The sequence below is a fragment of the Hypomesus nipponensis genome, chromosome 4, assembly GCF_054491055.1.
Source record: "Hypomesus nipponensis isolate SF chromosome 4, ASM5449105v1, whole genome shotgun sequence".
NCBI lineage: Eukaryota > Metazoa > Chordata > Actinopteri > Osmeriformes > Osmeridae > Hypomesus > Hypomesus nipponensis.
Genome location: NC_140364.1, coordinates 11,071,427 through 11,084,919, shown reverse-complemented (window position 1 = coordinate 11,084,919; position 13,493 = coordinate 11,071,427). Strand labels below are relative to the sequence as shown.

The 13,493-nt window shown below is 41.8% G+C and overlaps 1 protein-coding gene across 10 annotated transcripts; it reads right to left on the bottom strand.

Moving 5' to 3' along the window:
- Window positions 1-212: 212 nt before the first annotated feature.
- On the bottom strand, window positions 213-13,463 carry tpm3 (tropomyosin 3). Of its 10 annotated transcripts, none has more exons than XM_084696463.1 (10): window positions 13,179-13,463; window positions 12,315-12,440; window positions 7,133-7,266; window positions 5,990-6,107; window positions 5,657-5,727; window positions 5,144-5,219; window positions 3,226-3,288; window positions 2,941-3,010; window positions 2,650-2,728; window positions 1,991-2,297 (listed from the first exon to the last, which is right to left on the bottom strand). In XM_084696463.1, exons 1-10 carry the CDS (start codon window positions 13,290-13,292, stop codon window positions 2,294-2,296), a joined length of 855 nt encoding a protein of 284 aa, XP_084552589.1. In that variant the 5' UTR covers window positions 13,293-13,463; the 3' UTR covers window positions 1,991-2,293. The 10 variants fall into 10 exon arrangements, with proteins under 10 accessions (XP_084552593.1, XP_084552590.1, XP_084552597.1 ...); XM_084696461.1 differs by lacking the exon at window positions 5,144-5,219 and adding an exon at window positions 3,975-4,050; XM_084696467.1 differs by lacking the exons at window positions 1,991-2,297; window positions 2,650-2,728 and adding an exon at window positions 213-1,478.
- Between the last annotated feature and the right edge of the window lie 30 nt (window positions 13,464-13,493).

Sequence of the window (13,493 nt, the reverse complement as noted above, 5' to 3'; positions counted from 1 at the left end):
GCCAGATGTGCTAGGACCGGTACTGGGTTGGAGTCTTCTGTCAGACCGTTGTCAGACTTTTTGTGTCAACCTTGCCGGGGTGCCAAATGTTCTAGGACCACCACTGCACAGGAGTATTTCCCCAGACGTATATTATGGGAGGCTAAAGGCACTAAATGCTGATGTGTAGGTGTATTGATCAGCTTCAATTAAAATGCAAAGTATTTTCTATATCCGTAAAAATCATGGTCTTTATTCTTAAAAACAAAATGGAACAATGTGGTTACATAGTGATTATACATATATCTCTCTAGTTAGTTTTCCAGTTCAAACCTTGTGTTCCTAATTGTGTAGTTTTCCATGTTTACAGTTATTTTCACATGGACCTGCTATTCCCATTAGACCCTTAACTTTCAGCTATGCTGTTGAAATATCTGTACATTAGATGAGAGACATACACTCCCCTTTGCAGCCCACTTTGATAAAATTACCCATTCTTGATAAGATGATCTAGCCAAATGACATTTTAACCCAGTATAAATCTTAAGTATACAAGATTTTCATTCTAAAACTGAGGTGGGGCAACAGTTAGTGTATTATACAAGTGCAGTGTTTGGTAAAAAGTAGATATGGGTATAGGCCTAATGAGGACAAAAGTATGATAATCAAAACACATTTACCTAGGAAATACACAAACCCCTTAAAGGAACAGGTAAAACCAGAAGAAAAAAAAACATTTGAAAAAGAACACGTTTAAGTCCTCAGGATGGATAACCCAAAGTGGTCTTGATCCCAAAACACATTGGTATAAAATGGAAGGGAGAATGCATGAATGCCCCAAACCCAGCAATCAGAAATGATGCATCAACACTTCCCAATATGTTGGTGGCTCCATTTAACCCAGTAGTAAGTAAAGATTCACCCCCAGTCTTAATCTTTTCTGATCTGTGAATGACAGGGCAAAGAGCTAGAATGGAGCTGGGCCATGAGTCAACCAGCAACTAAATGTACAGCAGAAGGAAGTCTGATTTTGTGTACATTTTCATCTGTGCCTTCTCACCAGATTTGTTTAGACCGTTCTTTGTTCAAATTAGGCCTTATCAGTACCCAAAAAAACCTTAAACGGTGCTTTAAGTGTATTTTTACTGATTAACAATAATGGTGGAACAAATACTTTGAACCCAGAGTGTTTCATCAAATGGCTAGAGACTTCAGACAGTGACACAAAGATGTCTAAGTGGTCAGCATGACGGGGTGAAATCCCAGTGCAATTTGCACACAGAAAGTAGTTTCTGCAGCAGAAAGTGTATGAGAAAGCCAGAGAGTGACAAGAGTGAGGAAAAGGAAGCGAGGAGAGAGAGAAATCAGATGAGTGAGTAAGGAGGAAAAGGAGGGATCTAGTGGACTCCAGAGAATTTAGAAGCTGTTGAGCTCTGCTAGGGTCTGGTCCAGGGTGGTGTGCAGATCCACATTTTCCTTCTTGGCTGACACCAGCATCTCTGTGAGGGGAAAAAGTGAGCTTCAATGCTGAAATTCCAATACGTATGGGATGTGTGATTACTAGTTTTGGGTCTTCTTGATTTTCCCCGCCTATGCAATTGCTACCACTGTCTTATTACAATAATGGGTTTCTGAGAGGGCACTGTGAACTAACATGACATAGGTGCGTTCTCTAATTAACATGCCAAGCAATTTGGAAAGACCAAGTCAAATCAGCACAATAATCTAGTATTACCATAAATGCACTTCATAATTTATTGGGGTTATGCTGTTTTATGTATTAATTCTCCCCAATAGTGGTAGGTGACTTCAGAACTTGAAAAAGAATCTCCCCTAAATTATATTGCATTACATTAAATATCTTACACTACTATCAGCTATTAAATTAGAACTGGTGCATTGTAATTGAATACTTGGAAGAGTATTCGATTTCACATACATTTTGCTGTGCCCACATTACCCGCATTCATCCACAGGAAAAGAACAGGAAAAAGAGACGAGAGACACAAAGTAGAAGCAAATGTTTTTTTTCCCCTCGCCCATTTGTTCAACAGTACAGAGAATTACAAGTGTGAAGACAAACCGAATTGAGAAAAAGGTATGAAGAAAAAGTGCACAAATAAAGAGGGACAAATTGAACAACAAATGAGCAAAGACACAGTATTGGCACAGAGGAAGGGAAGGAAGAGAGAGGAAACGGGGGAGGGAGAAAGAAAGAAAAAGAACTGTGAAATCAAGATTAATGTATTCAGAAGGATGGAGTCGAAATTCTTGAAACCACAATTTGGGGGCGCGCAACCAAGTTTCCAGATATTTATCTGAAAATACAGAGGGGAGGAAGAGCTGTGACTATATATTTCCAACAGCTTAACATTTCTAGGTGCTAAATGTATTTGGATGCCGTTAGTTATGGATATATTATTACAAATATGAAGATTGCAATGAAGTCCAAGATCACACCATTCAAACCTCACTGCCCTTGTTAGACAATGTCATAACTTGTAACCAGCTGTGTTTTAGTAGTAAAACATCGCTTCATAACTTTTAAAACATACAAACTATTTAACAAACACCAAAATGCCAGCTATAAGTTCTCTAATTAGACCATGTTAGACTTGAACAGTCCTGGCATGCTACCACCACACACACACACAGCAAGCCTGTATTTACATGGATGTCATGTCATTGAGGGCGTGGTCCAGTTCCTCACTAATGGCCTTGTACTTGAGTTTCTGTGCATAAAGCTCATCTATGGGTCCGCCACAACCCCAGGGAGAAAAGTGTGGACAAGTGTAGCAAAAGAGAATAGGTGAGCAAACAAAAGGAAACAATAAGAAACTGGTGAAAGGAAAGTAATACAAAAGAGTTCACAAAACAAACCAAATCGGACGGTGTCTGGGGAAACAACAAATAAGGTAAGCGGAGATGACAGAAGAGTCTCAGACTGAATCCATGTCTTACCTTCAAGGTCATCGATGGTCTTCTCCAGCTTGGCCACAGACCTCTCAGCAAACTCAGCACGAGTCTCAGCCTAGGAGAATGAGTCACATGATGCAAACTTAAACACCACACAACTGTTGTACGAGAGAACATCCCCTGACAACATCCAAACACATATGTAGCATCTAACTGTAACCATGTGCAATCTCCATGTACCCAGTATAGCTATTATGGGACAGTTCTCAACTATCCATGTCAGTTTATGGAGGTCAAAAGGTCACTCACAAAAATAATACTAAAACTCACCTCTTTCAGCTTGTCAGTCAGGATCTTGATCTCTTCCTCATACTTGTCCTCCTTCTGTGAGTACTGTGGTAAAGAGAAGATTTTGGTCAAAACCACACAAATACATAAAGGGGTTCTGCACCATTTCCCCCACAATTGTGCACAGTAGTTTACAGGGGAAGGTAGTTCTTGGGGGAACATTTGATATGGTCATGTCGAGAATTTCTTGAGTGTTTAAGAATCCCAATCCCATCACAAGAATATTCATGTTTATGTCTACCAACACTGGACAGTAATAGAACAGGACTGTAAGTGATATTACAAATGCTTTTCACTTGTTTTATCTGTCCTGGAGAACACCAACACAATTCTTTAACTGAGCACTAACCAATGCAAACAGTTGATTCAGTTACAAATGCAGAGATTTAATCCCTGCAACACGTCAATCGTGCAACATTAGAAATCAGAGTTCAATGACGAGGGTGAATCGAATAGCCAGACCATTAAGAAAGTTAGCATGGTAAAACTATAACTTTTTTGTTCTAGGGCAGAATATAAAGCACTACCCCTACACAATATGCCATCAAACATAGAATGCAACAACAAGACATGCAAAACACTCCTGCTTACGTCAAAGCAAACTAAAATACCTTACTAAATGAAAACCATTTTCACAACCTGCTATAAAAACCAGTGACATGCAGGATTTAACACTCAACAGGTAAATACCTGCGCGCACTCAATCACTCTCACACACAAACACACCCTACCTTCTCTGCTTGAGCCTCCAGAGACTTAAGGTTATTGGTGACGTTTTTCAGCTCCTCCTCTAGTTCAGCACATTTACTGGATTTGGGAAAGCCATGTTGCACATTTTCGTTTCAAGGGATACAGAGAGGAAAATAGATAGATGACTTATAAAGGACAGAGAACCACGGAGCAGTGGAGAAGAAAAGAAAAGCCGGAGAGCTATACAAGCAGTGAGAAAACAGAAACTCTCAGCATGATTGAAGTATAAACGGAGTCAAGCTGAAATCTGGAAGTGAAGATAGGGTAACAAAGGATTGATTTGTGACGAAGCAAAAGAAGTGAAAGATGCCCCTCCTCCATACCGATGGACCAATGACAGCTAAAGTGTGGCGTTTGATGTGACGTATGCTTTGATCAATGCTGTGATAAGATTGTGAAAAAGTGTACAATACAGTCTGCCAGGACTCCACCTAAGTCATCAAGTCTGGTCCCATGTAAAAATCATGCCAGCATGCCATTGTTAAACACATTCTTTACTGCGTTACAGTCCACTGGCGTCCATGCAGCGAGTTGACAGGACTAGATTAAAGACAGGACTAGAGAAGAAAGACAGGTCTAGGAGAGAGAAAAATAGGGCTGGAAACAGGATCAGGGTAAATAGAGGCAAGCGTGATTCAGAGGAAGGAGATGCAAACCGAACAGGAGGGGGAAGTTTGGCTTTGGAGGTTTAAGGTCATCTGAAGTGCACCATCCTTTCGTTTAAAGTGCTTAAATCCAAATTAGGTCTACCTCATTCGCACATTCACATGCAAACACAAAAAGCTCTTCCTAAAAATAAATTTGCTATTTTCTGTTCTGCTTGCACGTCCTTTCATTTTTTATAGTTTTACTGTCTATTCTATTGTTTTGCAGCTTAACAAGCACCTCAAGCTGCATGAACTTCTTCAGCTCTAACCATCCTACCATTATGAGATCCAAAAGCATGGCTGTTGATGTCCATATCTTTTTTTTTTTATTGCCTTGAATCACAGACAAATAATTCAAACAAGGGATAATCCTTTACTTTTCTCAAAGTTGAGTCAACAATAAAAGTCTGCCTTTCTACTGCTTACATCATTTGCATGATACATAAACACTTATTTTATCTTGGAGGTATGATGAGCGTGTTCCACAGACATAAATACTCTACCTGGTCCTCAGAGGCCTGCAGGGTCTTCAGAGATTGGTCAAATCCCCTTAGCTCCTCATCCAGTGCCCTGGCTTTGCTGTTAGTGGAGGATGGGGAGGGGTGGAGTCATGGGCAACCATGCAGAGCAGGGGGATGGGGGAGGTCATGCGTGGAATTTAGGTCGGACCCCCATGTGTACATGCAACCAGACCAGAATAAGAGAGGAGGGCAGTTTCTATTAGGGTACATAACCATTGTTATGCAAACGTGCTCAGTCACTCTCATGAACGTGGGAACACCGTGCCCGGGGCCAGGTTGGGATGATATGGGGGACGCCAGGGGCGTGGGACTGGAGAACTTGACACATTTTGGTGTTTGCAACAATAACAAAATCATCCCAGTTGTGATGAATTTAAAATTGTTTGTGTGTCTAAGCATATCTTCATTCTGTTGTTTTGTTGTCTTGGAAAAGTACTATGTCCAAACAAATACAAGAATAAATGTGCGAGTCAATTGAAAATCATGTATACTCACGCCTCAGCAAGCTCTGCCCTCTCTTCTGTGCGCTCAAGATCTCCCTCTATGATCACCAGTTTACGAGCCACCTGGAGACGCAGAACAGAGATCGCATCAGGACACACTTTCCCTCACGTGGGAACTTAGCCGGGTATGTCACATAACCTGCTTTTGGAATACCCCCTTGGTCTGTTTTAGGACATGCTGCGAGTGTGTGTGTGTGTGTGTGTGTGCACACGCAACACTGAGGATTTTCTTTAGCAATGTCTCTCAACATGTCTGGACAAATCAGGGACATATTTCTGCAAGTTTCGTAGTTTATGCGTGTGCGTGCATATGTTGAAATTTTACCTCCTCATATTTGCGGTCAGCCTCCTCAGCGATGTGCTTGGCCTCTTTCAGCTGGATCTCCTGCAGCTCCATTTTCTCCTCATCCTTCAGAGCCCTGTTCTCAATCACCTTCATGCCCCTGAGATACACACATACCTTACATTAGACTGAAATATGACTGTGTGGCCCGGTCTAATGACGAGTGCTATTAGTATGAATATGTATTATGTGCGCGTCTACATACACATGACGATACAACTGACTGTCAGCAAGAACAAAATTACACAACAACAACAACTTGTGTTGGAAAACTGAAGGTGAAAATCCATTGTGTTTAGAGAATTACACATATCCTCTGAACAATGACCTACTGGTGCTGGGCCAGGAGTGACTCATGTTAACTAAGATAAGCCCACACCCCATCACTGCACCCAAGTGTTTTCCATTTCCTGTCCAATATAAAACTTAGAAACCAAAAGTTCAGTATGATGGAAGTTAAAAGCAATATCCCCAATTTACTTATGGCACTGTACGGTGTGCATTAACCATGTGAGCACACAGCCATTTTTATTATTTGAACAGACTAGAGAATGTGTTGGAGTCTTACTATTGATTGAGATACTATTTACAATGTATGACAGTGTGGTCTACAATAAAACCTGAGACATCCGTAGTTGTTTGTAGAAATGATAGGTACTGACTGAAATACATCAACAATGTGTATCTTAAAGTACATTTAGTCATTTAGCAGACGCTCTTATCCAGAGCGACTTACAGTAAGTACAGGAAGATTCTCCCCGAGGCAAGTAGGGTGAAGTGCCTTGCCCAAGGACACAACAACATTTGGCACGGCCAGGAATCGAACTGGCAACCTTCTGATTACTAGCTCGCTTCCCTAACTGCTCAGCCACCTGACTCCCGTAGTAAGTAAAAGCCCATGACGTGAGTGGGCGTCTTCAGCACAATGCACTTAAGTTAGTGACTTAAGTTAGTGACTAGCTGTGGGTGTGCTTGTCAGGCGCACATGTCTTGAAGTGGACGCTAAGTGCGTTGGTCTTTTTACTGTGCTTCCAAGCCCGATACTCCCGGCTCTCCTACAAGTGTGAGTCTGGGTGTCTTTGGAGGGTCAGGAGTGCAGGCTGAGTTCTGCTGTATCCTACCCACCTCTCGCTCTCATCTGCAGCTTTCTCAGCCTCCTCCAGCTTCTGCAGAGCGGTGGCCAGCCTCTCCTGGGCCCTGTCCAGCTCCTCTTCCACCAGCTGGATACGCCTGTTCAGGGACGCCACCTCAGCCTCAGCCTGGGGGCAACAGGGAAACAATTCACCTTAAATCCATGAAATACAACAAACAAAAACTATTCAAACACTGTATACTGCTGACCTGTAATACTGGATGGGTATTAGTTGACATTGAATTATTCATTCAGACCACTTTCAGCAATTTGTAAAAATGTTGTATAATTAATTTGACATTTGTTACTTCATTTTATGAATTTAAAAAGCTCCTTTATTTTGAGAATATATAAACACAAATCCTCTTTCACTTTCCAATATTATTAAAGTCATATCATCCCCAACTAAAGAGCTGGGGCAACAGAGTTGATTATTGAAGAGAGCTGACCATAGATGGCCAGATAGGAGGCAAGAGAGAGATGGAAACATTGACACATTAAATGAATGGGAAGCAGCATAATCAACTATGGCTCCAAGCAGGCTGTGTCAACTTTAAGGAATCTTCCCTCATATCTGTTCTGAGAAACGGGCTGCATTAAATGTGGTCAACTTGTAAAAAATAAATAAATGCAAAAGCCTACTGAAAATGAAATCAGGGAGATAACATTGGCTACAGGTCAGAAGGGCTGCTTAACTTATTAAGAACTGCATGTCGACGGCACTCATGTATTGTATAATGCCCAGTGCAACATGTTGGCTACTGCTCGCATTTAAGAAACGAGATGCAGGCCAGCTGAGGCTCGCATCCCAAACGTTTACTCTAGTGCCTGTAGGACAGGCTAGAAATGTATTCTCTCCTGACACCAATAACTTTGTTCATTTGAAAGAAAGAAAAACCTCTAGGAGACTCCCCACGTTAAGTAACAGCATAGGATTGAGGTTTTGTTTGCAAAAACGCAAAACATCTGCACGAAAGTCAGTCGACGTCGCCTAGTGTGGAATGTAGCGTTAGTTAAAATAATCCATTGGGGCGTAGGTGTAGGCTAAAAGAGCATGAATCATGGCACTTGAAACAAAATTAGGATACCGACTCTGGATATCGGCATTCTGTTGAAACAGTGGCTGTTAAACTCGGTAGTATATGCAGACTTCACTAAGGGCCCTTTACCTGCTCTCTTGATCTTTTTTCCTCCTCGACCTGTCTCTGAAGAAGTTCTGCTCTCTCCTCCGCTTCATCTGCCTGTTGCTGTAAAACTTTGATCTTTCGTTTGACCGCGTCGATGCTGTTGACTCCAGACATTTTCTTGTATTTGCAAATGTAAAGGCCTAGTTTGAAAACTCTTTAACCAGTTTACTTGAACTCCGAGCTTTGGAACAGATTTTTCAGAAAGAAAAAAAAGTAGCAACGCCCAGCTAATAAGTCACACGTTGATGGTATCCTTATGGCGTGATAGTGCGATATTTCGTCAAAAATAATCAAAGAACGCGCCCAAACATGCACTAAACTTGTGCTAATTGCGGTGGAAACTTTTACAATAATATAAAAACAAATTCTACAGCTCTAGCCAGGAAACACCAATTTTGACTTTTTTACCAAGACGTGGCATGGGTAGCCTAGTCCTAATTTATTGGGCTTCCGCTATTGTAAAGACAGAGTTTTAGTAGGCTATACTACCCCACTGCTAATTTTGAGTCGTTCAAGCAAATGAATTCGATTTTGAGTCCAGTGATGTGGTCCAATTCCTCCCTTCCCAATCTCAAATCCCTTCACTTAACTCCCCTTTACTTTTTTCAACCCACTTCCGCCTTGCTCCACCCCAGTCTTGACAGACAATGAACTGAAATGCTGACCCAGAATCTGCCTTGCAGCATGAGTTTGTCCCTGGCGGGGAAAAAAACGGATCCACTGTCAGCTTTTTGGGCAAGAAGTCTACGACAGGAAAAGACACTCCTCGGTTACACGTGTCCTGGCCAGGTAAAGTGACGTAAAACCAATAAACCACCTTTGCGTGGTCACTCCCGATGTAGATTAGCCTACCGATTAGTCAACACAGACTAGGCTGCAGGTGTGTTGAATATCTGAAAGTGTAACAAAACTACAAAACGTATGTTTTGAGTTAAACCCCTAAGATTAATACTCATGCATGGCTAAACCCATCAATCCTGGTCTTGCTTCAGACAGACCTTAGCAAAAAAAAAAGACATTTGTGAAGTATGAAAGTCTTTTAGCTGAATTCTGAATCACATGAAGGGGTTGTGTAGGGCCTACATTGTAGGCAATGATTATTGACTGTGCTCTTGTATCACTTTGCCCCCAATTAAATATTCATGAAAAATCCCCCACCATCAACTTTTCATGTCTTTAACACGAAGGGATGGGACAAGGCTTAAATTGGTTTAGGTTCACTTCAAAGATACCCTGACATATCTCAATTAGTATTACATATTTTAACTATCATGTCATAGGCTATGTTCATTGGGTGTGCCTGCCTTCGGCAAGAGCACAACCTTTGTTCTCTCATTTAGTCTATTAGCCTTGTGGTCATGTAACTTTATAGTTTTTTGTTCAGTTGTCATAACACAACTTACACAACTGCAGAGCGCTGAGACATGCCTCCACCTCCACATTGTTTACTGATGAGATCAGTGCCAGATATATTCCTATATCTTCATTTGATGTTATTTAAGCATTTTAAATCGAGACAGTACAGAAAGTGGAAGACACTAATGTCAACACCTATCCTTATTTCGTTATCGACCAAGTTGCAAAGTTAATTAGGATCTAATTGTAGTTGTGAATCAATAGCCTACTATTTAAATACGCAAATGTGTCTCATGTGTTTAATTTTTAACAATAAGTAACACACTGCCACACTATGACCCACAATCATACTTTCACATCAGTGTATTTTACTGACAAAAGCCAATTCTGAAATTTAAAGTTGCCTGATTGTTTCAAACAGGCCTGAGCATGCAGATGCAGACTGAGAAATCATGCTGTTGTCATCACTTCAAACCTCTCAATTCCTTTACCCAATCCAATACATCCTGCAGAACCTCGAGGGTCATATTTGTTCCCTGACATTTCTGTACTTCTACCACTAGGTGTCATGCCTACCCCATTCTAACTATAGTAAGCGGTATATCTCCTATAATTGCAATAGGATGGCATACAGTAAATATTGTGGCGGTCTGGTTGCACTGCAGGGAAAATACCCTTCTATCGTCATATTCACTGTGGAACAATTATTTCAAACAGGGAAATAATGACAATATGGTCTGTCAGAAGGAAAGAAATGATGCACTGTTATCAAGTTAGCTCAAGTCTGCCTTCCTGTTTTAGGTAACTTGGTATGATCAAACCAGTTTTAAAAAGTAATATTCTGCCAAGTGGTATGTGAAAAGGAAGACAAAGGCAGGTTTGGAACAAAAAATGTAACTAGTTGTAGTATTTTTGCAAAGAAGTACTTTGTATGACCTCAGAAGACGCTTCCCATGAAATGTCTTATGCTAGAAAGGTGTTTCACATGATCTATCCACTCTCCAACACACACACACACACACACACACACACACACACACACACACACACACACACAGACACACACACACACACACACACACAGACACACACACACACACACACACACACACAGACACACACACACACACACACACACACACAGAGACGCCACACACACATACACACACACACACACAGACACACACACACACACACAGACACACACACACAGACACACACAGACACACACACAGACACACACACACACAGACACACACACACACACAGAGACGCCACACACACACAGACACACACAGACACACACACACACAGACACACACACACACACACACACACACACACATGCTTAAAGTATTTGTCATCGGCTCTCTGTGCATTCTCCTTGTTGAGACAAATGATTTTGGTGACAGGTGCTCCTTCTTTATTTTAAGTCCGGAAAAAACAAGATCAAGAGAAAAGAAGAAAAGGAATTGAAGGAAAGTTGAGCGCAAATTGGTCTAAACAGGGGGGAGTATGCGACATCCAAAAATGAATTGGTTGTAGTTTATTATACAGGAATTAGGTTTACCAACAATCTTAATACATGGATTATGTTGATCTCCCTCCTGGATTAAATATAAATGTGTATCAACCATTCTTGGTTACACACATTCATGTCAAATGTGTGGAAAGACGAGGTGGAGTGGAGTGTCAGTGGAGCTATGGCACAACCGGACTCACTTATACAAAATGTTCTGACACAGAGTTAAAAAAAAACCTCCTTCATTTTATCCTCTTTGCACCTGGGTCTAATGAGTATGCCCCCCGCATTGTTTTCTATTTTAGTTTCAGAAATGTCCTGAATGTACATCCAAGCAAATCAGCGTTGTTAAGTCTGTTCTAAACTGGAACAGAGAAACAAAACCCAACAGATACTGTGACCCTTGGGGACTGTTGGTTGACATTCAGATTTTTTGTTGCACCTAAAATGGTAGTGTGGTTAGTCTGATAGACAGTCATGAAGACTTGCCCGAATGACATCATAGCCAGAAGAGGAGAATGAAGCTACAACAGCTGTGGAGGGTTAAATAGACTGAAACGGAGGGGTGAAGGGCATCCGTCAGACACCAGGCTTAACCTGCTGTGGTCTAAACGTGGTCACAGCCCTCCACATAGCAGGCTGGTTTTTTTTACAATGTGTGTGTGTGGTTGTGTGTTGTATAACTGTGTGTGTGTGCGTGCAGGTTTGGAATGGGGTTGGACTATGTTGCTCATAACATGAGCATTGTGTATTAAGCCTCTGATAGCGTCATGCCTGTTAAGTGGGATCAGATAACATAATAGGAAAGGACAGGGTGTGGCATTGAGCTGTCTGTTACATCCCTACTAGGACAGTAGGCAGCTAGCCTATTCATGGTGTGATGATGGAACCCAATGGTGTTCCAAATTGACGGCAAAGTTGTTATCTTCTTCTGTCTGGCAAACTTCTTTGAGCCAATGGGGCAATTCAAAAAGGTTGCATCTCTGAAGTGGACTTTCATAGGGTGGATTACACATCTAGGCGATCACTAGGTTATAAGATGAGCTTTCACAGCGGTCTCACACCTGATGAGACACCATCGTTAATTAAAGCAGCAGTTGCACAACTCACATCTGCGGCCTTCTTGTCTGCCACCTCCAGCTTCTCCTGAGCATCCTTCAGGGCCTCAGAGTATTTGTCCAACTCATCCTCAGTCCCCTTCAGCTTCTTCTGCATCTGCAGGAGCTCATCTTCATGCTGGGAGGGAGAGAGAGCAAGAGAAAGCAGAGGTAGGGAGAGAACGTCATGCATGGAAAGGAGAAGGGGCTGTCAGTAAGTGATCGAGTTAGTTGATCATCAATCTCATCGATCGCCCTAGAGAATCTCAATACTTGTCTGTAATCTGTATGATATTCATCAAATAAATTCCTTACTTGCTCTCGGCTCACAGCTATCTCAAGGTGAGATTTACGACCCCCCCCCCCCCTTCATCTTTCTTCCTCCCAAACAAATGGGGGTGTGGGGTGACTGACAGACTGGCTCTTGGCTCTGTTTGGATGCTATAAATACTTGGACAACTGCTTCCCCTCATGCTGGCTCACTCAATGAGAATATCCTTTCCTTGTCCTCCATCCTTTCTAAGTCCTCTCTCCTTTCACAACCTTTCCACAGACTTCTCTGACATAAAAAACTGACCCTCCTGACTTTTGTCAACCAAAGCAATGGCGAATTAAGTTTCTCACAAATTTAACTGTCAATTCTCCATGCAAAGGTCACTTTGGTCAGAGGGTAACACAAAAGGCCTGACAAACAGTTCAAGCAATCAATGTCCCAATTAACCAGTGCTTCTTACATTGAAAGTTACATTTGTGATATAGTCATATGCTGAAATACCTCTGTGTAAAATTTAATGAGGAGTTTGACAAATTAGATTGTTTCCTCAATCTAGTTTTGTTTTGTTACCTATTGCTTTGCCTAATACATAATTGTGCCAACCTGCTTGCTCCTCTCCTCCGCTGCTTTCTTGTCGGTCTCCGCCTGCTCCGCCTGGTCCAGAGCGTTCTCCTTATCCAGTTTCAGCATCAGCATCTTCTTCTTGACGGCTTCCATTTTTACTGCTTTTCGTTTGGCTTTTACTTTAAAGAACAAAATGAATAGACAAAAGAGATCGAAAGTGGCTCACTGGTGGGAAGGAGGTTGAGTTGGTTCCTGATAAACTGAGAGAGAGAGAGAGAGATAGAGGGGGGGAGGGAGGCAGAGAGGTAAGAGGGGAGACCAAACTCAGTCCAGGATCAAGAGAGAGCATTTATT

What these genes read in the sequence shown, in the direction of transcription:
- tpm3 (XM_084696467.1), bottom strand. Translation starts at nt 13,292, where the DNA reads ATGGAAGCCGTCAAGAAGAAGATGCTGATGCTGAAACTGGATAAGGAG. An exon ending in TGCAGGCCTCTGAGGACCAG is followed by an intron (nt 3,289 to 5,143) that starts GTAGAGTATTTA and finishes TCTTTACCACAG; the next exon opens with TACTCACAGAAGGAGGACAA. An exon ending in TGACTGACAAGCTGAAAGAG is followed by an intron (nt 3,011 to 3,225) that starts GTGAGTTTTAGT and finishes TCATTCTCCTAG; the next exon opens with GCTGAGACTCGTGCTGAGTT.